The 26,531-nt window shown below is 46.1% G+C and overlaps 1 protein-coding gene and 1 long non-coding RNA gene across 2 annotated transcripts in view; both read right to left on the bottom strand.

Moving 5' to 3' along the window:
• Nucleotides 1-26,531, bottom strand: part of LOC309366133 — a 128,672-nt gene that overhangs the window by 19,690 nt on the left and 82,451 nt on the right. The window lies entirely within an intron of this gene.
• On the bottom strand, nt 627-16,707 carry CIMIP6 (ciliary microtubule inner protein 6). The gene is made up of 5 exons (XM_081904330.1): nt 16,578-16,707; nt 11,109-11,322; nt 9,460-9,616; nt 4,555-4,670; nt 627-1,372 (listed from the first exon to the last, which is right to left on the bottom strand). Exons 1-5 carry the CDS (start codon nt 16,631-16,633, stop codon nt 938-940), a joined length of 978 nt encoding a protein of 325 aa, XP_081760456.1. The 5' UTR covers nt 16,634-16,707; the 3' UTR covers nt 627-937.

The raw sequence follows: 26,531 nt of genomic DNA on the forward strand, positions 1-26,531 counted from the left end.
CCTTTTATTTAAAATTCACCTCTGGATTATTTGTGGGGCCAGCCTGGTGTTTTTACACGAGTAGAATGTGTGCTTTTATTTAAAGTGCATCTCTGGGTTATTTGTGGGGCATAGGAATTTGTTCATTTTTTTCTTCAAAATATAGACCACAAGGTCTGAGGGACAGTGGACTCGCCCCCTGCTGAAAAAGTTTGCTGACCCCTGCTCATTGCTAAAAGTGTGAAATGCAAGGTATAGCATTGTGGGTGCCGTGAAGAGAAATCTGTACACAGATTTTTAATCAGATCTGCAGCCCTGACCTTGAGAACAAATCCATTCCAGGAAACTGTTACAGCAAAAAGTGAAGGTTGTCGTAACGGTGTCCTTCCTGACCGGGCTGAGCAACGGAACATAACTTACATTCTTATGGACATTGTCTCCTCTGTCACTGTTTCCAAGAGAAATAACAATGGCTTCTGCTCATCACAGGATGTCAACGCAACACATCCAAAAAATTTTACTGCTAGGATCTGCTTGCGGTTCTTGCCAAGAAGCCACATTTTAAAGGTATCAGACAGGAACCCAAAACACCCCACCACCCAACGCTTGCAAAGAGTCAAAATGTCGGAAGCAAAGCAACACAACTGTTGACATTAATTGCTCATTATTCATTAGTGGCGTCCTTATTCACTCTCAATATTCAGGAGAGCAGATAATCCAGATAATTTTGATTTGAGGGGGCAGGTAGGGAAATCACCTAACTGCAATGGCGGAGAGAAACCATAATAAAAGATTCATAGATTTTATATATATATATATAAATATAGGACTCTCGTTTTCAAGAGGCATCAAAGCAGGCTGCAGCTGTTGTTATGTAAAGGCGAGAGCGCGTCGCCTCAGACCGTTTGCTGGTGTCAGTTTGTGTTTGGCATTACTGAAATTACACCAGGGCAACCTCTTAGGCCTTCTGAATATCTGCCGGGGACTGTGTGGCTTCATGGATGGGGGGGTCCTCCTGCTGTTTCTCAAGGTAGCTCGTCTTTGGTGGGCTGAGAGGCCTTTTCTCCCCGGAGGGATGGCTCACATCCCCTTCCCCTGCCTGAGAAATCCCTGAACCCTCCTCCTGTCCTTTCTCCGGGGCTCCGGGATCTGTTTTGGCTCCTGCGCCGCTATCTGCTTCTGATAAGCGTAGGTTGGAGTCTGGGGGCGTCTCTGGGGGATCTGGCTGGCGGAGGCCGGCTGAGGTCATGCAGCTTTCCGCAGAGTCCTCTTTCTCTGCTTTTGGCTGTTCCAGCATCTCCGGTCCCCCAGCGCCCGGCTGGGCTCTGGTCCCCTCAGGAACCGACTCCCCCTTCTCCGGTTTTATCTTCGTCCACACAAAAGCGCCGCGTTTCTGGAAAGGGAAACAAGGTTGACGTTAAGCAGGGGGACTTCGGCGGTGAGGAGATGCAGCTGTGAGCTGAATTCATTTATTAGCTCAAGCGCTGGCTGGTCTCTCTCTCTCAGGCCTCTCCTCTGGCCAACGGGGGCCGGGAAGTAGCTGGGAGCGAACAGAACGGCTGAGCCATCATCTCGCCTGCTTTGCAGAACAAGGAAAGGCATCGTGGGTGGACGGGGGAAAGCAACAGGTGAAAGCGAAGGAGACAAAACCTTGCCAATGCCATCCCCTTACCTGCCCCCCCCCCAGTTCTGCTTTTTTTATTTGAAAATGGCTACGGTGCTCTTGCAAACTGGCATTTTCTTTTCCGCAGGGCAGTGCCTATCCCCGTCAAATTTTATTTCTTGCCACACGGGTTGCTATGGATACAATTGCAAACCCCTGGCTGATGCAGGCCAAGGATTTATGAGCACTTGCCAAATGACTTTGGCCATTAAGGGTTGCATGAGAAGAATAGGATTAATTTGATTTTATATTTATAAAGCGGGGGTGGAAGACAACAACAAGCCAAAGTGGAAACAAACAGGGCTCTGTTTTGTTGCAGCATGTCTCCGAGAACAAGGTTCTCCATTTGGAAACCTGATTCAGTGGGAATCTCTCTCTGCTCCCACTTCTCCAGTGTTAATCCTGATTCATCCCATAACCATTTCTTGGTTACCAACTTAGAAGTCCACTCAGTACAGAAGCACTTGACAAAGTCAAACAGACAAAAATAATTATGTTGAGACATGGACGGACATTTAAAAAGATATGTTAGGATGGGAGATAGTAAAATTGTCTCTACAGGGTTGAATTCTTGTGATAAAATGTGAATATATTGCCCAGAATGATGTTTTTGTTCCAGACAATGTCTGTTGTAGCTAATGACTTACCATTCAGACAATGGTATCCAAAAAACCAAGTTTTTATGGCAAAGGAAAAAACACCACGTGTTAATTTTAAAGTATTACAAGATGCAAAGGAAAGGGGAGGATTGGCATACCAATGTAAAATTGTACCTTACAGCCTGTTGTTTAAGGTGAATGAAGGAGCTGAGAAATGAGAGGTTCCTGGAAATAGGACATGACTGGACGGAATGGGTATTTGTGGTACGACAAAATTAATGTGGACTTTAAAACCAGCATCTTTTGATAAAAGCAGAAGACAGCCCGTCATTTTTCACGTATCTCCAAATTAAAGAAAGTTTGGTACTGGGAGATACCAAGGAGTAACCAAAATTACCAGAAACCGGGTGGCTTTTGAAATAGGCAATGTTTGCTCTAAAATCAAATTACCAAATTATAATTTCACTGGAATTAACGTCCCAATGAAGTTTTTGAAAGTCAGCTCCTACTAGACTACAGATATTGAAATTGAGTGGCCCTGGCCCTGGGGCTTGGGGGAGGTCCGGATCCAGCCCTTTGGCAATCTCCAGCTCTGCAAACCCCTGCTTCAGAGAATCTCAGCGGAAGTTTAATTTCTTAGCGGACTTCATGCCTTCCCTGGGCGTGGCTTACAACCATAATTGCAGCAATGATGTAGCTGAGAGACTGGAGGAGCCTCAGTCCTAGGCATACTGAGGGATAATAATTCTTACACTTAGCAAACCATGTCTGTAATGTTGGAAAGGACAACAAGAGTCATCTTAAGCTGTATTTTAAATTGGTGTTGTTGCTGCTGCTGCTGTTTTTGCCCCCTATTATGTTTTTACTGTGATTTTATTGGTGTTAGCAACCCTGAGCCTGGCTCTGGCCAGGGAGGGCGGGGTATAAATAAAATTTATTATTATTAAAATCATCTACTCCAACCTCCTTAGGTAATACTAAGGTGCAACACACACATGGTTCCAATTTTAATAATAATAATAATAATAATAATAATAATAATAATAATAATTCTTCACTATTTATACTCTATCCATCTGGCTGGGTTTCCCCAGCCACTTTGGGCAGCTCCCAGCAGAATATTAAAAACACGATAAAATATCAAACATTAGAAACTTCCCTACACAGGGCTGCCTTCAGATGCCTTCTAAAAGTCAGATAGTTGTTTATTTCCTTGACATCTGAAGGGAGGGCATTCCACAGGGAGGGCGCCACCACCAAGAAGCCCTCTGCCTGGTTCCCTGTAATTTCACTTCTCGCAGTGAGGGAACCACCAGAAGGCCCTCGGCACTGGACCTCAGTGTCCAGGCTGAACAATGGGGGTGGAGATGCTCCTTCAGGTATACTGGACTGACTCTTCCTCCTGCACTGAATTTAGTCTTTGAGGTGGAGGGCGGTAGGAAGTCCTTGGTCCTTCACATCACAGTGGTAGTAGTAGTAATAATAATAATAATAATAATAATAATAATAATAATAATAATAATATATTTATACCCCGCCCTTCCCGGTTCAAAAACCTGGCTCAGGACAGCTAACAACAAATTTAAAACACTTACCGGTAATTGTAAAAGCAGCATAAAATACAGTATAAAAACATGAATAACAATAAAATTCAAAATTCAGAAATCAATTTAGGGGAAATAAACATTAGATAATCCCCAGGGCTAGCTGGCTGTGGGGTCTCAGAGCGGGTGATCTTCATAAAAGGGGAGGGAAGAGAAGGGAAATAAAAGATCAGGCTGAATTCAAATTAAAGGCCAGGCAGAATAGCTCTGTCTTACAGGCCTGAGGGAAGGAGGTTAAATCCTGCAGGGCCCTGGTCTCATGGGAAAGAGCATTCCACCAGGTCGGAGCCATCACTGAGAAGGCCCTGGCCCTGGTGGAGGATAGTCTGACTTCCTTAGGGCCCGGGACCTCTAAACTATGGTTATTCATGGACCTTAAGGTCCTCTGCAGGACATACCAGGAGAGGCGGTCCTGTAAATACGAGGGCCCTAAGCCACAAAGGGTTTTAAAGGTCAAGACCAGCACCTGCCCACCTCTTGCCTTCTGCTGCAACATCCCAGGGTCTTTTGTAAGGCCACCAAGTCACAAGAAAGACATTGCCCTGTCTTTCTAAGGCCCGAGGGCTGGTGTGACAGCAGGCTTGCCGTTTGCAAATACCCAAGCCGGTGACTGTTTTATTAAACAACAATGTGCTGGAGGCCTTAGGGGTAAACACATCCTTCTGGCTTCCTGCTGAACGTCCAGAGCACAGGATGCACATGGCCTTACCTTCCCTTGATAAGGGATGCAGGGAGTGGCTCTGGCATTGTAGTCGTATTTGAAAGTGATCTGCTCTTGGAAAATTCTCGGAAGGCGGTTCGGCAACGGAGGAGCTGCGAGTGGAACTGCGACAGAAAATGCACAGTATAGTCTTGCTTCCAGGTGGTTTGCATGGCTACATTGCACGCGGGAGACAGGAACACAAGAATCTGCCTTGTAGTGAGTTGGACCACTGTGTGATGGCCTGGGATTCGGACTTGGAGGCTGAACCTGAGGAATCCCAGCCTGCACAGGACTCCCCACCTCCAGAACCAGCTGAGCTGGGGCTGGGGCTTGAGACTGAAGGGTCCTCACCTGTGCTGGATCCTCAGGTGCAGGCACCAGCTGAGTCTGCTCTGGCTCCTGAGGTGATGGAGGACCCATTGCCTGCAGGTGCTCCACTCTCAGCCCTGTCAGAGGAAGCTGAGGTTGCCTCTGGGTCTGGTAACCCTCCAGCCTCTCCTGAGCTGCAGAGGCTCAGGGCAGAGAGGCGGAGGGAACTAAGTTCTCACAGGAGGAGTGCTTGCCTCCAGGCCAGGAGAGGCGAGTCACCTGTGGACCGGGGCCGCCCTATGCCTTGGGGCAGATAAAAGCCAGCCAGCCCCAGTCCCAAATTGCGGGAGCAACGTTGTCGGTAGCCTGTTCCTGTCTGCACCCTGTCCTGCTTCTCTGCCGGAGCTCCTGACTTCACCCGACTCCCTGCCCTACACCCAGCTTCAGCTACTACGGACTGCCTCCACGTTGCACCTTTGACCACGGACCGGACTCGGACCTCGCCTCATGGTTAACCCTCGGGACCAGCACACACTGGTTCATCAAGCTTAGTATTGTCTACACCAGCCTTTCTCAACCTGTGGGTCCCCAGCTCTTGTTGAACTACAACTTCCATCACCCCTAGCTAGCAAGGCCAGAGCTCAGGGATGATGGGAGTTGTAGTCCAACAGCATCTGAGGACCCACAGGTTGAGAACCACTGGTCTACACGGAATGGTAGCATCTCAACAGGGTTTCAGAGAAGGGTTCTCTCCAAGCCCTACATAGAGTTGGTGGGGACTAAACCTGGGACCTTCTGTATGCAAAACAGATGCTCTACCCCTAAGCTATGCCACTTTCCTGATCTGTCCCAGGTGAATAAATAATAATAATAGTAATAATAATAAATGTATTACTTATACCCCACCCATCTGGTCAGGTTGCCCCAGGCACTCTGGGTGGCTTCCAGCACATATAAAAACATAATAAAACAGCAAACGTTAAATACTTCCCGATACAGGGCTGCCTTCAGATGCTTTCTAAAAGTCATGTAGTCTTTATCTCCTTGACATCTGATGGGAGGATGTTCCACAGGGCAGGTGCCACTACCGAGAAGGCCCTGTAATCCTGGGTCCCTGTAATTTCGCTTCGAGCAGTGACGGAACTGCCAGAAGGCCCTCGGAGCTGGGCTCTGAGCAATCGGTTCAGTAGGGCTGATGTATTTTATTAAACAACAACATTTAAGAAATGGTAAGGTTGCATCTTACTAAATTTCTACAATATTAGATAACTGCGATAGGAGATAACCTGTTAGATCACTTGTTGAGGCTTCTGTTGTTCCACATTACACAACAACCTCGCAACACGCATCTGAAGGCTCCCTGCATCACAGCATTTCTGGCTAGAAGCCCGAAAAAAAAGTCTCCACCGATCGGAACTGGTCCACAGACACAGTTTCTTTTGTGGCTCAGTAGGTCAAAGCGAGGCTGGATAAACAACTGTCAGGAGTGGCTTAAGAGCCGGACTAGCAAATCCGGCTACAATGCATTCACGTTCGGCTTGGTGACCCAGGATGTCCTTTTCAGCCCCTGCGAAGCTACACTAATGCCCAGGGAAAGGTTAGCTGTCGGTTGTTTCAAAGAATGCAAAGCCCAAATGCTGACCTACACATTCAAAGCATTGTCTCCAGCTTCTATGAGAAATCTGGCTTGCAGGAGCCACGATGGATTTCTGCAGAATATTTCTTTGTGTGTGCATATAGCCTTTTAGGGACCAGTTCTGCCAAGCCCGGCATCTCAGCCGAGACACTGTCCCCTTGCCTTGAAGAGCCCCAGCCCAAATCCAGACAAGCAGCTGGCTCCATGTTGGCAGTCCAACAAACACGCTCACATATGGAAGCTATCCTCCCCTCCGCCCTTGTAAACACGGAAGTGTGACTGGAGTTGTCATGCTCTGGCTATGTGCTGCTTGCTATAGCTCAGCCATCCATCATCGTTCGCAGACAAGCTGGATAGCTATTGTGGGGCTGAATTATTGTGGAGAAGTTGACTAAAGGCAGAACCGAAGGTTCTCCTGGGAGGAGAAGCAGAAGGAAATACCGTGTTTATATGAATCTAATGCCCCATCTTAAAAAGCAGAGACATCACCTTGCCAACAAAGGTCCGTATAGTTAAAGCTGTGGTTTTCCCAGTAGTGATGTATGGAAGTGAGAGCTGGACCATAAAGAAGGCTGATCACTGAAGAATTGATACTCTTGAATTATGGTGCTGGAGGAGACTCTTGAGAGTCCCATGGACTGCAAAAAGATCAAACCTATCCATTCTGAAGGAAATCAGCCCTGTGTGCTCACTGGAAGGACAGATCCTGAAGCTGAGGCTCCAATACTTTGGCCACCTCATGAGAAGAGAAGACTCCCTGGAAAAGACCCTGATGTTGGGAAAGATTGAGGACACAAGGAGAAGGGGACGAAAGAGAATGAGAAGGCTGGACAGTGTTCTCAAAGCTACCAGTATGAGTTTGACCAAACTGCGGGAGGCAGTAGAAGACAGGAGTGCCTGGCGTGCTCTGGTCCAGGGGATCACAAAGAGTCGGACACGACTAAATGACTGAACAACAACAATGCCCCATCAGATCTAATGCACACCTCAATTTTCAAGACCTTGAAACCAAAAAAGCATTTGCTGGAGAATGTAAATGTGCCGCCAAATCTAATGTGCACTCTAATTTTTGCGGTGTAATTTGGCCAAAAAAGGTGCACATTACATTCGAGTAAATACAGTACCTTACATCACTTTTTTTAAAAAAAGGGTTTTGCCAATCAATGGGAAACGAAGGCCACAAGTGATGGCTTCTGCAGACTGAATCGCCAAAGTCAGCAGAACTTGCTTAAATTAATACTGCCATAAAGACTCTGCTCCAAGATCTAAGGACAAGGAAAGACCTGCAAGCTAACATTGCAGCCTGATTGGGGGGGGGGGATGGGGCAGAAAGCGCCCAAACTGGGAGCTACTGTTCTTTGTGTTTCATCAATTGAACTGAACTGAAAGGTGCCTATTGCTTGTATGATCAGGAGAAGGTGATTTAAGTGGAGACTGAGAATGGAAGAGTTTAAGGCACTGGAATAGGATCGTTGTTGCCTAGGGTGTAGAAATTCATTTCTGCTACCATCTCTCTGGCTGCAGGCTTCTGCAGCACTGTACACAGAGCTGACGATGGGACGTGTGTGCAGATTATGGGGAACAAAGCCAACACCAAAATTTGGTGCTCCCACCACACCTCTCGCCTCCCATTGCTCGTAATTGTTGTGGCACCTCCCGTGGTGGCCTCTCGGCTCAGCACCCAGTGTGGGCAAAACGGTCGCACTCCTGCAAATCTGCCTCTGCTGTGTTACACCACCATCACGAATCAGCTTGAAACCAGAATTCACAGGAGGTGGTTGAAGCTGAGAATTAGGAATCAATACATGTTAGGTCAGCGAAATGTGCCCAGATTTTGGAGCCATCACTCAATGGCAGAGCATGTGGTCCGCCTGAAGGTGACAAAAGGTTCAATAGCAGTTCAGTAGCAGCCACGAGGGAGTCTGAATTTGTAAGCAAATGTACTACTGCAGCAATCTCCGTTTCCGTCAAGCAGCACTTTACACCTGTTGACTGTTTTCTGTTCCGACTACACTTGTGCATGCAACAGGTAGTTTTGACCACATCAGATCAGACAAACTGATAGAGACCACCTCTCCGCAACTGAACCAACCCAGAACCAGCAGTCATCACCCGAGGACTTTCTTCATTTGCCTGCTGCACATGAGGTCCAGAGGGCAGCAACATGAGAACAGGTATTTTCTCTGGTGGCTCCCCATTTGTGGAATGCTCTCCCCAGGGAGGCTCGCCTGGTGCCTTCACTAAATATCTTGAGGTGCCAGGCAAAAACATCTCTCTTCTCCCAGGCCTTTGGCTGGTCTAGACATTCTATGGCCTTTGAAATGTGTTCATGGGAGAGGGGTTCTTGGCTCACTTTTGTTTCATTGTGGATTTTGCGATCTCATTTTGTATTTTTTTTATATTGCGAACCACCCTGTCATCTTGGCAATGAAGGGCAGCACACAGATTTAATAAAGAATAATGCTTTTGATTATTGAAAGTATAATTTTTCGCCGAAGAATTGATGCTTTTGAATTTTGGTGCTGGAGGAGACTCTTGGGAGTCCCATGGGCTGCAAGAAGATCAAACCTCTCCATTCTGAAGGAAATCAGCCCTGAGTGCTCACTGGAAGGACAGAGCCTGAAGCTGAGGCTCCAATACTTTGGCCACCTCATGAGAAGAGAAGACTCCCTGGAAAAGACCCTGATGTTGGGAAAGATGGAGGGCACAAGGAGAAGGGGACGACAGAGGACAAGATGGTTGGACAGTGTTCTCGAAGCTACCAGCATGAGTCTGACCAAACTGCGGGAGGCAGCGGAAGACAGGAGTGCCTGGTGTGCTCTGGTCCATGGGGTCACGAAGTCGGACACGACTAAACGACTAAACAACAACAACAGAAGCAGAACCTGAACCACCTTTATATTTTAATTTGTCTAGTTTTGGTGGAAAGAGAGAAGGGAAGGGAAGCTTTCCCTTAAAAGTCTTACCTATTCCACGCGAAGGTTGCCGCTTATTGTCGAACTTAAGGGGCCGAATCAATCTACAGGCTGGCTTCTGGAAATGACTTCTTTGAGTGCTCTGCTTGTCGTAAGGTGGTTTAGGGCACGGCACAACAAAGGGCTCGCTGCTTGGCCACCAATGTTCCTTTGCAGGGAACATAAATTAATTTGTCAGCAACTAGCCTATAGAGCTGCCATTATTTATACTTTCCAAGTTTATACATTTCATTAATTTTACAATCAAGTTAACATTTCAAAATTTTACTTCCTGCCCCCTCTTTCTGCGGTTCTTTAAATGTATGTTTTTTAATATCTTCTGCATATACTTGCTCCTTTCATTATCGACTGTAAATATATGTTCTTGTGAAACTGCAGATTATTACAATAATCCTGCTAATGTTTTTATCTGTTTACAATTTATCTGTAAATAGTCGATATACCATTTCCATTCTATTATAAAAAGTTTGCTATCCTTATTTCTTATTCTTCCGGTAAGTTTCGCCATTTCTGCATATTGCATAAGTTTTTGTATCCATTCTTCCTTCACTGGGACTTCTGCTCCTTTTAACATTTGTGCAAGTAGCATTCTTGCTGCTGTAGTAGCATACATAAATAAATTTCTATACAATTCAGGTAGTTCTGCTCCTATAATTACCAAAATTCTCCCCCCGCCCCTTTTGACGAAACCATGCTTTGGTGCATCGGTGGGGAACCTTCTTCAGATCAAGTGTCGCTTTGCCTCATGGGCAAGCTTCCAGGGGGCGCATAGCAATGGCAGGCGGTTCTAAAAGCAAATAGATGTACCATTTACCTTCCTGCAGAAATTTGTAGTTCTTGTACACAAAAACCAGACTGTCTTGCCAGAGTGGTGCATGCTCTCATTATCTCCCGCTTGGACTACTGCAATGCGCTCTCCGTGGGGCTACCTTTGAAGGCGACCCGGAAACTGCAATTAATCCAGAATGCAGCAGCTAGACTGGTGACTGGGAGTGGCCGCCAGGACCACATAACACCAGTGCTGAGAGATCTGCATTGGCTCACAGTACGTTTCCGAGCACAATTCAAAGTGTTGGTGCTGACCGTTAAAGCCCTAAACGGCCTTGGTCCTGTATACCTGAAGGAGCGTCTCCGCCCCCATCGTTCAACCCAGATACTGAGATCCAGTGCCGAGGGCCTTCTGGCGGTTCCCTCACTGCGAGAAGCCAAGTTACAGGGGACCAGACAGAGGGCCTTCTGGGCAGTGGCACCCACCCTGTGGAACGCCCTCCCTTCAGATGTGAAGGAAATAAGTAGCTATCTTATCTTTAAAAAACATCCGAAGGCAGCCCTGTTTAGGGAAGTTTTTAATATTTAATGCTGTATTGTTTTTAACACTCGATTGGAAGCCGCCCAGAGTGGCTGGGGAAACTCAGCCAGATGGGCGGGGTATAAATAATTCCAGAACATATTCCGGCCAGGCAAAAAAATATTTGAGGGTACAGGGCAGGACCAGTGAGGGTTGTTGCCTGGGAAGAGTCCACAGGGCCAGACAGAGAAACCAAGAGGGCTTTTGGCCCCCAGGCCTGAGATTCCCCAGTCTGGGTTTAGCACTGTGGCAAAACTGAACCATGATCTCACTTTCACTACGTCATCCTCACCTGCTTTGATTTTGTGCTGTCTGTGTCCATATACAATATTGGCTTATTTAAAAACTTGGTGTTCAGCTTAATGCATTTTGCGTGTATCGGCTGAGGGTTATTACGGCACTCCAGCTTATACTGCTGTTCCTTTGGCGTATGTACCTCTTCGGTTTTAGCTAGCACCTTATACCTTTCTGGGAACTCGAGGTTAAGTACTCTGTAGGAATCTGGGCTGAAAAAATATGAGAAAGCAGGGCAGCATTTACTACCCTGGAAATGACGCTAATTTTAAAAACACACACACAAAACCCACTTCCAAAGGTTCAGCTCTAAAGTGTGGATATCTCCCTCAAGTTAAAACAGGAGGTGTTTGTTTTTTTAAGTGCATGGATATTTGGTAAAAAGGCCTCTCCATCGCAATATAATAGCAACAACAAATGCAATATGTATTTGAGCAATGTGGGCGAGGTAAAACGGAAATAAAATAAGAGTAGATGGGAAATGTAACGGGAGTTCAGTAACATAGTATAGCTAGCAAGCAAGGAAAACAATGTTTCTTGGGTTTCTTGGTGTATATATTGGCATCCAGTATCAGCATTAAGGTGTCTACTTAAAAGTCACCTGTTCTCCCAGGCTTTCCCCAAAGGGTGATCCAGCTATGTAGATCTCATAAATCTGATCTACCAATTTGCGATGCGTTTAACGTTTGCTGCACTGCTGTAAATTTATTGTTGATTTTGGTGTATGCAATCAAAAACGAAGCCATACAGATGTGAACCGATGTGAAGTGGATTTGGGCAGACAGGGGGAAGGAGCTCTTTGCTGGGCTCCAAGACAGAAATGAGAACACACCCTATTTTCCTGCTCCGAGTTTGCCGTGCCTTGTCTGTGGCCTTCCAGCAACTGTGCGTCCGAAATACCTCATTCTCGATAAGCGGCTGTTCAGGAAGGGCTCGTTCTAAAATTAATGGGCGAGCCTGTCCCCACTCAACATTCCACCTTGCCAGGCTTCACATTCCTGGTCCTCACCCTTCCCCTCCGACAGCAACAGCCCTTCCTCCCAGATTTATTAACGGCTTACTGGGAAGTCAATCCAAAGACGACCCATCTCCCTTTGAGCTCTGACACTGGAGGCTCGACTCAGCATCTCCATCACCTTGCCTCTAATGGGTTTTTCCTCCTCACCCCTGATAGCATCCTCGAATAATGGCCCATATCTGCTCCTGGTGCCTGCTTCTCAGCTGAAAAACCCCACCTCTTCCCCACTCCACTGCTCCCTGGCCTGCATTTTATAGGCACTTAGTGATGTCGTCTCCACAGGGCCCTGCTACAAGGCAGTTTTCAAGCACCATTCAAGGTCAATAAGCTCTCAAGATATTGAACGTATTGCTAGATCTATCTATATATGTCATGTGCTTTGTGCATGCGCAGGACTGTTTTCTACTTCAGGATTTCTGGACTCTTCTAAATGGATAGAACAGACTTTCAGTCAAGGCTGGCCCAAGACATTTTGGCACCTGAGGTGGACCCCAGATTGGAGTCCCAGATTGGATGGGTGAGGGGAGATCTATATCACCAGTGTCGAAGCAATGATTATTCAACATCAACTTTATTGGACTGGTCATGTTGTGCGGATGCCTGATTATCATCTTCCAAAGCAACTACTCTACTTAAAAATGGAAAACGTAATGCCGGTGGTCAACAAAAGAGGTTCAAAGACTCTTTCAAGGCAAATCTAAAAAGATGTTGTATAAACACCGACAACTGGGAAACACTGGCCTGCAAGTGCTCCAATTGGAGAACAGCCTTTACCAAAGGTGTTGTGGACTTTGAAGACGCTCAAACTCAGGACGAAAGGGAGAAACGTGCTAAGAGGAAGGCATGCTTGGCAAATCCACACCATGATCAACTCCCGCCCGGAAACCTATGTTCCCATTGTGGAAGGACATGTGGATCCAGAATTGGCCTCCACAGTCACTTATGGACTCACTTTTAAAACCGTGTTTATGGAAGACAACCTTACTCGGCTACGAGTGGTCGCCAGAGAAGAAGAATATCAGGAACATCTACATCAGGACATTGGGATCTGCTGCCCTGGTGGATCCCTTGCCTCATGGGTAGGCAGGGCCTGCTGCTGCATGAGGACAGAGAGGGGCATTTGTCCATGCAGGAAAGAGGGAAGCCCCAGTTTTCATTTATCCCCTTGTTTTCAGAGGCCACGGGGCAAGAAGCTTGTCCCAAGTTACAAAAGCAATGACTTCAGCCTTTCTGCATGCAGCTCTAAGTGCTCTCTCCTTGAAGAGCCAGAAGCAGCTGCTATTTCTTTTCCTTGCCCATGTTACCTGTTCTCTTGGCCAGAGGGAGAGAAGAACAGGGAGATGGGAAGAAGAGAAGAATTATCCCTGACCCCTGACGCCAACCCAGGTATGCCTCTTTGGAAATATTAAGAGGAGCGACTCATGGAGAGATGAAAGAGCCAGTCCCTGCTGATGACAAGCAATTCTGCTGCACCTCTGCACCAGATGTGACTGGATTATCCAATCACAGCTGATGCAGAGACTTGCTCTGGGACAGAAGAGCATCACTCACTGCGAGCAGGGAGTTTGGGTGGCCAGCAGCGGCCTTTTGACAGTTGCCTATCATGACACACTGTTAGTTTGGGAACAGCTGCCTGGGTGGACAATGCCAAGGGTTAGATAGCTGCATCATTTTTCATAGCTCTTGTGAGCGAAGAAAATTGGTCTCAAATAACCGAGTGCATCTGTTTTAGCTTACAAACTAGAAGGGTTTGTTTTTATTTTATGTACTGGAAAGCTTTGGGGGCATGTGGGAGGTATGTGTTTGTTTGTTTGTTTGTTTGTTTGTTTTGGTAAGAAAAATATAAATGGTTTTATGAAATCGGTATCACCTGATGGAGGTTTAATACATTTTGTGAGTTTGGTTTTAGTATGGGTATACTTTATTGCTGCTAAGTTGCTTTAGGAGTTTGCTTTTGAGGGGGGCGGGAGAGAATAATGAGGGTTTTTTTAAAAAAGCAATTAACCATTTGCCCAAATTATCCTCAGAGGACTACTTGCACTGTTTTCACTTTTTGTGAAGATAAAACATGGTGGCTTTGTTTTGAGCCTGGTGTGAGAGCTGGGGCATAGGAATACAGGCAAAGCCTGTTACAGCAAGAGTAAGATGCCTTTTAGTGCTGTGGGTTTAAGTTCTGTCTATTTTATGCTTTACTCTTTTTTTAAGCCACTTTGAGACAAATTGTGAAAAGCGGGGTGTAAATTTCTTGAACAAAACATAATTATTTCTGCAACTGCATTCCTGGCTTAGGAACACTGCCACCATGGAATACACTTGCAATTTTTTACCTGAGGCCCATCAAAAGCCGCGTCAGAAACTAGCACAGTGGTATCTCGGTTTACAAACTTAATCTGTTCCGGAAGTCTGTTCTTAAACCAAAGCCGTTCTTAAGCCCAGGTGAGCTTTCCCTAATGAGACCTCCCGCCGCCGGTGCCCTTCCACCGTTCGGCTTCTGTTCGCAGATGGAGATGAAGTTTGCTAACCAGAACGCTGCTTCCAGTTTTGCAGAGTCTGTATACCAAATAGTTTGTAAACAGGGCTGTTCTTAAACCGAAGTACCACTGTATGTGCTTAGAAGTAACACTATTATACATGAAAATATAATATTATTTTAAAAACAGCTTTAAAATGGTTTTTTTGTATTATTTGATAAGTTGTAGGTACAGTACAGCAACAATGCAGAAAGACTGCAATACTGCTACATGACATACGACCAAAGGAATACTTTGAATTATTAGTTGAAAGGAGAGATGGAGATTTGGAAAACAGAGTGACCACCTCGCTTCAATCAAGGAAGACTTTGGGGCCTTTTAACAGCTAACAGGAAAGTAGGAGAGGCTCAGGAAGTGATGCCTTTTTATGCCACTGCACGCAGGAAACACTGAAGCTGTGATCCTCTGCTTACAATGGTCTAAGCCCCAACTAAAACCACTGTGACTTACTTCCAAGTAGACCCTGTAAACCTACCTCTCCTAGAGCTCTTCAGGGTCGAGAAGCTCTGGCAGGTTTCACTTGTTATTTTTGAAAGCATCAAACTTTTAAAGATTATTTAAAAGCTTTAATTTTTATTTTTATTTTTTGAAAACAGCAAACTTGATCACCGCCCCTTTTGCGGAGATCATCACAGTCAGGGCCAGATTTAGGTTTGATGAGGCCCTCAGCTACTGAAGGTAATGGGGCCCTTTATGTGTCCAGTCCAGCTGTCCTTTGTCAACAACAAATTGCCACTGTTTTTTGTGCTGAGTAGGGAAGCGGGTGGCGCTGTGGATTAAACCACAGAGCCTAGGGCTTGTCGATCAGAAGGTCGGCGGTTCGAATCCCCACAACGGGGTGAGCTCCCGTTCCTCAGTCCCTGCTCCTGTCCACCTAGCAGTTCGAAAGCACATCAAAGTGCAAGTTGATAAATAGGCAGGAAGGTAAACGGCGCTTCCGTACGCTGCTCTGGTTCGCCAGAAGTGCCATAGTCATGCTGGCCACATGACCCGGAAGCTGTACGCCGGCTCCTTTGGCCAATAAAGCGAGATGAGCGCCGCAACCCCAGAGTCGGCCACGACTGGACCTAATGATCAGGGGTCCCTTTACCTTTTACAGTCATACTTCGGGTTGAATGTGCTTCGGGTTGAGCGCATTCGAGTTGCGCTCCGCAGCAACCCGGAGGTAATGGAACGTGTTACTTCCGGGTTTCGCCGCTTGTGCAGACGCTCAAAATGACGTCACACGCATGCGCGGAAGCGGCAATAAGCGCACGCACCTTCGTGTCTTACATTGCATTCAGGATGCGAACAGGGCTCCGGAATGGATCCTGTTCACATCCTGAGGTACCACTGTACAGGTTAAGTACTGTAACCTCAGGTTAAGTACTTAATTCGTTCTGGAGATCTGTTCTTAACCTGAAACTGTTCTTAACCTGAAGCACCACTTTAGCTAATGGGGCCTCCTGCTGCCACTGCGCTGCGAAGCACGATTTCTGTTCTCATCCTGAAGCAAAGTTCTTAACCCGAGGTACTATTTCTGGGTTAGCGGAGTCTGTAGCCTGAAGCGTATGTAACCTGAGGTACCACTGTATATGCTATATGGAAATTTATGGTATCTAAAGCCATTTGCACATAACAAAATATGTATTTTATCAAAATGATTGTTGAACTAAGATACAATTAAGATAAAGTATATTAATACTCAATTTTTGGGGGCGGGGCCAAGAGAGTGGAGCACTAAGCTATAGCTTATTTAATTTATACGTAAATCTGGCAAACCAGCCCTGGCACCCTCCTGGCAGAAGGGTGGGCTGAATATCTGGGGGCCTTTTAAAATCAATATCTCCTGATTCTGGGTGGGGGATGGAAGGGGGGGCTGCCTCTGCAAAGCCAACTCCCGCAGAGCCCCCTGGCAAGGGATGCTGCAGCAACTTACATGTAGCGCGGGGGGGCCTTTTTCCGCCGCCCCATCTCCAGGATCTCGTACAACATGGTGCTAGCAGGCCTGGCACCCAAGGGGGAGAGAAGGGGGAGAGGGGCGTGGGAGCCGCGACAGGGAGACTTCAGAGGCAGCGCCGCGTTTTGATGCTTTGATGCCGGATGGTTGCTAGGCGACTGCAGCCCGGAGAAAGGCGGGGACAGAACCCGGAGGGCGGAATGTGGGCGGTGCGCGCTCCCCTTGGCCAATCAGAATCGCCCCTCTGGCCGTCGGATGGTTAGGTACCTGTTCATGCTTTAAAGCCGGGAGAGCCAAGGACAATCTCCTGCGCATTTACTCGGAAGTAAGTTCCGCACCTCGTGCATTGGGACTGGATCTCAGTTACTAAGTGTGACTAGGATGGAGATATTCAAGATAAGGGCTGCAATCGTGCCCTGCTGGGAATAAGTCTCGTGGAATTATTCAATGGGAACTTGCTTTTGAGTAGCCCTACAGAGGCTTGCCAACAAAGGTACCTATAGTAAAAGCTATGGTTTTCCCAGTAGTGATGTATGGACGTGAGAGCTGGACCATAAAGAAGGCTGATCGCCAAAGAATGGATGCATTTGAATTATGGTGCTGGAGGAGACTATTGAGAGTCCCATGGACTGCAAGAAGATCAAACCTCTCCATTCTGAAGGAAATCTGCCCTGAGTGCTCACTGGAAGGACAGATCCTGAAGCTGAGGCTCCAATACTTTGGCCACCTCATGAGAAGAGAAGACTCCCTGGAAGAGACCCTGATGTTGGGAAAGATGGAGGGCACAAGGAGAAGGGGACGACAGTGGACGAGATGGTTGGACAGTGTTCTTGAAGCTACGAACATGAGTTTGACCAAACTGCAGGAGGCAGTGGAAGACAGGAGTGCCTGGCGTGCTCTGGTCCATGGGGTCATGAAGAATCGGACACGACTAAATGACTAAGCAACAACAACAACAGAGGGTTGTGTTGCAAACTGCATCGGACCTAGGCAGCCTGCACACCATAGATTTAGAGCACATTCCTTGCCCCCGATGCTGGGAAACGTAGTTTCTTAAGGGTGCTGGGAATTGTAGCGCCATGAGGGGCAAACTGCAGATCTCAGGATTCTTTGGTGGGTGACATGTGATGTACGTGTGTGTGTGTCCCTTGTTTAAAAACCTCAAAATTAAGACGTTTAAATTATTAAGGAGACATCTATTAATTAAGTGGCGTTTTCAGCCTTGGCACTTATGTACTTTTGCTCCTTCCATGTTCAGGTTGTAGCACAGAGGCGAGTGCCTCAGCTGGTGGGTTTTGGGTGCCATGCAGACTGCAAACCAGAGAGCAGACAGATCTGGCCCGCTGGACATAAGCCATTGTGTTGCACAAGCCCCAGGGAACTTCCCAAAGGATTGTGCTTTGAGTTAATTAGTGGGGAAATCCATATTGGATTATATTTATTTCAGGCTGGATGCGCTGTAGTTTGTTAAATGTGTTGGGGAGTGTAGCTCTGTGAGGGGTAAACTCCAGCTCCCATGATTCATTGGGGGAGGGTTTTTCCCCTCTCTCTCCATATTTTTTATTAAAGATTTCTTGGTTTACAAAAGTATGTGCAATGTCTCTTTATTTCAAGTTACATTTTCTACAGATCAGTTTCATTTGTTGAGATGTTAGTGTTTTACATGTATGGTGTTTGCACCCAGATCTCTTGGGATGTTCTGGAACACGTCTCACCTCAAATCTATATAACATAATTTAAAATGACGATTTACAGTGGTACCTCAGATTAAGTACTTAATTCGTTCCGGAGGTCCGTTCTTAACCTGAAACTGTTCTTAACCTGAAGCACCACTTTAGCTAATGGGGCCTCCTGCTGCTGCCGCCCCGCCACATGATTTCTGTTCTCATCCTGAAGCAAAGTTCTTAACCTGAAGCACTATTTCTGGGTTAGCGGACTCTGTAACCTGACGCATATGTAACCTGAAGCATATGTAACCCAAGGTACCACTGTATTATTTTATAGTGACAGAACAGCCGAGTCTAACGAAGAATCCCTAATTTGCCTACAGAAATATCTTCATCAAAGCATTGTGGCATAGCACTAATAAATAAACATTAGCTTCCCTAGCACAGAAAGGTTGCCTTGCTCCTTTGTTCACCCGTAAACTCACTCAGTCATTAATTGCTGCCAAGTAGCCCCCTAGTTTTATATAATCACAGCATCCAGGAAAACATCCACTAGTGAGTTTGCCAGGACCAGCTTCCTGCTCTAAACTGATTTTTTTCCATGTATTTCTCACCCAGCCGGTTCCAACGTCCATGTTCTCCAAGGGGTGGAACATCCCTGCGAAGTGGAAGAAACCAAGTGATGAGAGTCCACAAATGGCTCAGCCACAGCCATTTATTTTAGAGTTTCCACCAATTTACTTCTCCTTCCTTTTATTTGATGCAGGCTATCAGCCTGTGCTGCTTTGCTAGAAACAGATTGCCAGAAGTCAAAACATAGACCTGGTCCACAGGGATGTCCTGTTGGAGGAAGGTCTTCAGGTGACCAGCTCTCTTATTACCTATGACAATGAAGTGGAACATCTCTGTCCAGAGGCAGTATACAGTGGTACCTCAGGTTAAGTACTTAATTCGTTCCGGAGGTCCGTTCTTAACCTGAAACTGTTCTTAACCTGAGGTACCACTTTAGCTAATGGGGCCTCCTGCTGCCGCCGTGCCGCCACAGCACGATTTCTGTTCTCATCCTGAAGCAAAGTTCTTAACCTGAAGCACTATTTCTGGGTTAGCGGAGTCTGTAACCTGAAGTGTATGTAACCTGAAGCGCATGTAACCTGAGGTACCACTGTATCTGTGTGTAGTAGAAGCTGGAAAACAAACTTCTGGAGAAGGCTTGTGAGTATCCAGAGGAATCTAGCTTAGTCCATATCGTGTCCACTTCTGGGCACCACAAGCTAAGAAAGATATTGACAAGCTGGAAGGTGTGCAGGAGAGGGCAACCAAGATGATCAAGGGTCTGGAAACTAAGCCTTATGAGGAACAGTTGAAGGAGCTGGGTATGTTTATCTTGAAAAAGAGGAGACTGGACTTCCGGAGAATGTATAATGGGACATGAATCCATAGTTCTCTCCATAGTTTTATCCTTTGGCATAAAGTAACCTGAAGCGTATGCAACCTGAGGTACTACTGTACTTAACCCGAGGTACCACTGTATTTAGTTGATCTTAAAGGTGCCACTGGAATGATTAAACAAAGTTTTTTTTTAAAAAAATATATTTTATTAATTTTCCATACATTCATACCACATTACAATTTCTATTAAATTTTACATTTTTGACTTCCTTCGGCTTCTCTGCCAATCATCCAAATTCTAACTTCTTTAATTCACATTTCCAAATTTTGCTATTGCCTTTATACCTAACCCCCACTTCTATTTTGCCTTTTTACAATATTTCTTATGCTGTTACAGAGCTTCTCTAAGTGCCACTAGCGTTATTCCATTATCACTTATACATTCCCAGTATTCAACTAATTTTCTAAAAAAAAAAAAAAGTTTTTTTCAAATTGTTATTTATTATGAGTATGACAGATCAAAACGGCTACCCACCTGAATCTTTAAAAGTTTGGTACTTGTATCCAGGGTTGCTTGCCCCTGAGTTGCTAATGAGTAGGCTCACCAGTGTCACATTCAGGTGTGACCAAGAGCCAGCATGGAGGTAAACTGATGGGGAATGGTTTGCCTGCTACATTTCTGTGGGACACATTGGTTTTAAGGAATCGTAATCCAGAAGCTTAAGCACAGTGGAGCAAGATATTGCGTGTTAAAAACCCTACAAAGGGAACAGGAACAGGCTGACCACCTAACTATAATGCTAAAGTCAGGGGTCAGCCTTGGGCCGGTCCACCGTCCCTCAGACCATGTGGGGGGGGGGGCGGACTATATTTTGGAAAAAAAATTAATGAACGAATTCCTATGCCCCACAAATAACCCAGAGAGGCATTTTAAATAAAAGCACACATTCTACTCATGTAAAAACGCCAGGCAGGCCTCACAAATAACCCAGAGAGGCATTTTAAATAAAAGGACACATTCTATTCATGTAAAAACACGCTGATTCCTGGACCGTCCGCGGGCCGGATTGAGGCTGCATCCGCCCATGGGTTGCCTACCCCTAGCTTAAGCAATCGTACTTTTACGATTTTAACAGGGAGAAATGTAAAGTATTGCACTTGGGCAAAAAAAATGAGAGGCACAAATACAAGATGGGTGACGCCTGGCTTGAGAGCAGTACATGTGAAAAGGATCTAGGAGTCTTGGTTGACCACAAACTTGACATGAGCCAACAGTGTGACGCGGCAGCTAAAAAAGTCAATGCAATTCTGGGCTGCATCAATAGGAGTATAGCATCTAGATCAAGGGAAGTAATAGTGCCACTGTATTCTGCTCTGGTCAGACCTCACCTGGAGTACTGTGTCCAGTTCTGGGCACCACAGTTCAAGAAGGACACTGACAAACTGGAACGTGTCCAGAGGAGGGCAACCAAAATGGTCAAAGGCCTGGAAACAATGCCTTATGAGGAACGGCTAAGGGAGCTGGGCATGTTTAGCCTGGAGAAGAGGAGGTTAAGGGGTGATATGATAGCCATGTTCAAATATATAAAAGGATGTCACATAGAGGAGGGAGAAAGGTTGTTTTCTGCTGCTCCAGAGAAGCGGACACGGAGCAATGGATCCAAACTACAAGAAAGAAGATTCCACCTAAACATTAGGAAGAACTTCCTGACAGTAAGAGCTGTTCGACAGTGGAATTTGCTGCCAAGGAGTGTGGTGGAGTCTCCTTCTTTGGAGGTCTTTAAGCAGAGGCTTGACAACCATATGTCAGGAGTGCTCTGATGGTGTTTCCTGCTTGGCAGGGGGTTGGACTCAATGGCCCTTGTGGTCTCTTCCAACTCTATGATTCTATGATTCTACTATAAACTGTCTTATTATTACAGCTATATATATTTTTTCATGCTTAAAAAAAAAATCCCCCCCAAACAAAGAAGGCGTTTAATTTGCACATTTATTTTTCTGTGGAGAACCTCTTGTTCAAAAGAAGGATAGCATCTCATCCAGCAAGCTAAACCCCATTTTCCCCTTCAGTGTGTTCTTGTCCCTCTGCCCCCCCCACCCCACCCCCGGCTAGCCAGTCTCTGTTATGCATGCTTGGTTACAGGGATCCCCTGTGGCATTATGCTGTCAGAGAACATCTTCAACATATACCCAGTGGTGTGTGCTGGAGCGTAAATATATATAAAATCCACAGATAAACCCTTTCGTTGCTGAGGTGTGGTGGATTTTTCTTGTTGGGGGGCAGGCCTTTTGTTCTTTTGTTAGGGAGGGACAGAACCTCAGTTTTATTGAATTTTATTGATGGGGGGCTGCCCTTCCTTGCCCCCCTGGCTACGCACATGGTGGCTGTTAGTTACTATATATATATATATATGCTTTCGTAGATTTTCACGGGTACAGGAATGCAGGTTTTGGTGTCCTCGGGTGTCTTCCCGTGTAAAAGTTGGGGTGTCTAGGCGACGTTTCGACGAGGTCTCACTCGTCATCTTCAGGCTGGTGCTTTCGGCTTCTTGTTACTGGAACAGAGCAGGATCTCAGTGTTTGAGTTCCTATAAATACTGTTGAGGGGCTATACACCACACCCCCTCAACAGTATTTATAGGAACTCAAACACTGAGATCCTGCTCCGTTCCAGTAACAAGAAGCCGAAAGCACCAGCCTGAAGATGACGAGTGAGACCTCGTCGAAACGTCGCCTAGACACCCCAACTTTTACACGGGAAGACACCCGAGGACACCAAAACCTGCATATATATATATATATATATATATATATATATATATATATATTCCAGCAATAAATAGCGTCACGGCCAGAAAGACATTATAAAATAAATAACGGCATTTTTCTCTGGGCTGCCTTAAAATGAAATAATCTGGATCCTTGCTCAGCCTCCTGGAAAACCTGGTGTAAAACTCAGCAGGAAATCCCCCAGAGGGCTCTGCAAAGGGTTCTGGGAGTTTTTCCCGGCTACAAAATGCTTACTGACCTCACACTCCAGAGAAAGATTCATCAGCCTTTGGGGAAAGAGTTTGTCATACTTGGCTTAAGAGAAGTCTGTATGCAGATCTCTCTTTTTCAAAAAATAAAAATAAAATGTGCACGGTTTAGGAATGGTTGCAAAACAATAGATGATTCAGCTTTCGTAATAAGATTAATTGCCATCTTCGTTGGGTCCTCTGAACTAAGCACAGAGTATTGAGTTACGAGCAATTTTACTGTATTTTTCGCTCCATAAGACGCACCTAGTTTTTAGAGGAGGAAAACAAGGGAAAAAAATATTCTGAATGAAACAGTGGATGTATGATTTTTGTGGTTCATGCTGTGGCCACAGACATGTGATCTGATGGTGAATTTGGGGTGACACAATGCAAAAATCCTGAGGATCCATGGGCTTTTACCTCCCCCCTCCCAGGCAGCCTCCAAGTGTCCCTTATCTCTCTTCGGATCCCACCGATCAGCTGTTTCCTTTCAACACTCCTTTCCCTCTTGTTTGCCTTACTGTCTTTTCCTTAGGCGGAACAGTTTTTTGCTCCTCCTTTTCTTCTAATTTCTCTCCTTATTGCTTTAGTCTTCCTGTTTCCCCCTTTGCAAGTTTGCTGTCTTTACCTCCCCCCCTCCCAAGCAGCCTCATTTGTCTCTAGCGTCCCTTATCTCGCTCCTGATCGCTTGCCGATCAGCAGCTTTGTTTCAACACCCTCTTCCCTCTTTCAAAAAAAAAAAGCATGATCTTCTTTTAGCCCCTGGGCAATTCGGCTCCAGAGACCACACATTCGTTCCATAAGACACACAGACATTTCCCTTTACTTTTTAGGAAGAAAAAAGTGTGTCTTATGGAGCGAAAAATACAGTATTTTATCCTAAACGATGAGCTGTGAACTCGGGTCACAGGTAGGCGATGCATTTACACTTCCCTCAAAGGATCCTGGGAACTGTGGTTTGTTAAGGGTGCTGGGTAGAGTAAACTACAGTACCCAGAATTCTTTGAGGGAAGCCAGGACACTTAAAGTGGTCGCCGAAGCCTCCATTCTGGTGTTGCGTGGCAGCAACTTTGGGATTCTGGCAAAATCTCGCAAGAGCTCTGCAAAATCTTGCCAGAATGCAGCAGCGGCAGCGGGAGTTGCCCCACCACCACCGTGGGAGAAGCGAGGTGTTATGTACTGAATTGAATAGGATCCAAACTGCAGCAGTCTGATTGGTCCTAGAACAATAGGATCCAAAAGGCAGCAGTCTGATTGGTCCTAGAACAATAGGATTCAGAATGCAGCAGTCTGATTGGTCCTAGAACAATGCAGCAGTATGATTGGTTGGCAGGAACCACCCAATCATGCTCCAGATAGAAGTGAATCCACAACCTGATTGGCTTACAGCAGAATTCTGGAATTAGCCAATCATGTGCAGCCCATTGTGTAAATAATGTATATAAAGCAGATACTTTGAGGGGACTTTCATTCATTCCTCCTCACCACTATGAGCTGAATAAAGAGCATGAAATCACTTTGTGACTCTAAGTATATTTCACGAGGAGAAGCAGGGGCAGGGGCAATACCTTGCTGGAAGCTGCCGCCACTTCTCTCCACTTCTTTGGCGGCAGCATTGCTTCTGTGGGATTCCACCGCCCAAGGCGGCTGCCTCTGACCACCTCATGGGCGGGCCCGCCCTCTTTAAATGGATGGTGTGGATTTGAACTCGGGTCTCTGAGCAAGGATGCTTGTGCAGCCAAAATGGTGCAAGAGAGAAGAATCCGTACAGCAGGCTCAGGGGTACCAAAATACTGCAAATATTTTTGGTGGCATGGAACTAAGAGGCGGCAAGCCCAAAAACAGCCCATTAGGGATATGACTTGTTTAGCGGGCACAGAAAGTTGGCTGGTGGTTAGAAAATGAGAAGTGGAAGAGAGAATGAGATGCAACACTTGCATTGCAGTCAAGCTGAGTTTCTAATACTGTGTTTTTTTAAAGAACTTCCAAAGTTTAAAGAACTTTTGGAGTGATTTGACCCTCTTGACCAGGCATAAGCAAGCTCCGGCCCTCCAGATGTTTGGGACTACAATTCCCATCATCCCTAGCTAACAGGACCAGTGGTCAGGGATGATGGGAATTGTAGTCCCAAACATCTGGAGGGCCGGAGTTTGCCTATGCCTGACTTAGAGAGTCTTGTCCCCTACAAAAAGCAGTGTGTGTACACACACACACACATGTACACACACTGCAAAAGAACAACAAATAAATACATAAATAACCCTGACATAGATTAGGCCTGGGAGAGCAGGATTTCAGCATGGCTATCTAAGTTTGCTGACTCTTCCAAAACAAAATGATGACAGGCTGCAACCAACTTCCAACAATGGGCAGCGGGGCAGGAAGAATAGGCTGCTAGGCGCTATTTGTCAGAGTTAAGCTGCAGTTTCAATACAGCAATGCTGATGACCTAAATCCATTATCTGGGCCCTGTAATCTTGCAGTCCCCTAATGGGCTGATGAAAAGGAATGTACTTTTTGTACTCGTCCCCGACAGAAGGAACAGTTTGCGAACGCAAGATCTGTCCCACGCAGGGTGTGTTGACGAAACACGGTTAGGGGAGAGAAATGCTTCCTTTCCTATCCAAAGAGACAGCTGGACTTGGGGTTCACCTGACAAAACTGGCTGGCAGCTCAGAGCAAAGCAAAAGGAGCCAGCCGCAGCTACGAGTTTTGATGGTTTTTGAAAGAATCAGACATCCATGAGGTGGTGGTTGTTGTTAGGGCTCATTAGCCATGGAAGCCCAATAGAGCCTCCTTCTGCAAAAGCTCTGCTTGCACAATCTGGCTTGCAATGTTGCTGTTCGAAGGCAACGTGTGCCCTTTTGTGAGTCAGGTCAATGAAAAAATAACGAGAAGCTCATAAATAAATTCATATTTCTCTAAGGAAAAGAAGGAAACCTTCTTGGCTGCTTCTCCTCTCTGGGTTGGAGTCTAAGCAGGTCCACTGACCTAAGGTGTGTCAGAGGCCTGTCCTAATACATTATCCATGGGGGCTTCCTTCAGGGGCGCCGACTTATAAAAAATATTGGGGGAGCGGGGGCCCATACCGACTTATAAAAAATATTGGGGGGGGCCCAAGACCTCCAAACCACTGCTGCTGGGGGAACGAAAGGGGCGAGCCCCGGGCTGCCCCGACCTTAAGTGAACCTGTGAGGGTCTGCCCTTTGCGGCAGCCGATTGGCTGCTGCCGTGGGAGGTGAATATTAATGAGCTAGGGGGAATCCCCGCTTCTCGCGGGGCTGACGCCAGCCCCGCGAGATTGTTGATGGGTCGAGAGCCCGCAACCCCACCCCCTCTCTAGATCGGGAGTGGCTTTGTTTTAACTCATTACTGAATGTATTTTAAAAGGTAACTATCGTCAAACAAGGAAAATAAAAAATACCAACATAATTTTGTGATTTTACAAAGCATAATATAACTAATAATTTTCTTAAATTATTGGGGGGGCAACCCCCCCCAAACGAATTTTTGAGGGGGCTCGGGCCCCCTCAGGCCCCATGGAGTCGGCGCCTATGGCTTCCTTTCTGGAAGCATATTTTATTTAATTTTTTTTAGATTTGGGCATTTCAAGTAGCGATGCCAGAGCGGGAGCCTGTTACAGAGCCTTGCTTGACTTAGAAATTATCCCCACCAGGAAAAGCAAAGTGAGTGATTACGAGGAAGAGATTTTGCAGGAAGAGACTTGTTGACGTCACTTTAAAAGATGGCAGGTCCACCGCAAAACAGTCCAGTGTGTTGCTCATTTAAGCCACAATCGTGCAATACTTTAAAGTTACCACTTTAAACAGTCACGTTTATGGAATTCTGGGAGGTGT

The sequence above is a fragment of the Podarcis melisellensis genome, assembly GCF_964234715.1.
Source record: "Podarcis melisellensis genome assembly, chromosome: 3".
NCBI classification, from domain to species: domain Eukaryota; kingdom Metazoa; phylum Chordata; class Lepidosauria; order Squamata; family Lacertidae; genus Podarcis; species Podarcis melisellensis.

Excerpts from the sequence above, each read along its gene's own strand:
- CIMIP6 (XM_081904330.1), bottom strand. The coding sequence starts at position 16,633 with ATGTTGTACGAGATCCTGGAGATGGGGCGGCGGAAAAAGGCCCCCCCG. Across the intron at positions 9,617-11,108 it reads ACAGCACAAAATCAAAGCAG|GAACATTGGTGGCCAAGCAG; the intron begins GTGAGGATGACG and ends TTCCCTGCAAAG. Across the intron at positions 4,671-9,459 it reads GCAACCTTCGCGTGGAATAG|TTCCACTCGCAGCTCCTCCG; the intron begins GTAAGACTTTTA and ends TTTCTGTCGCAG.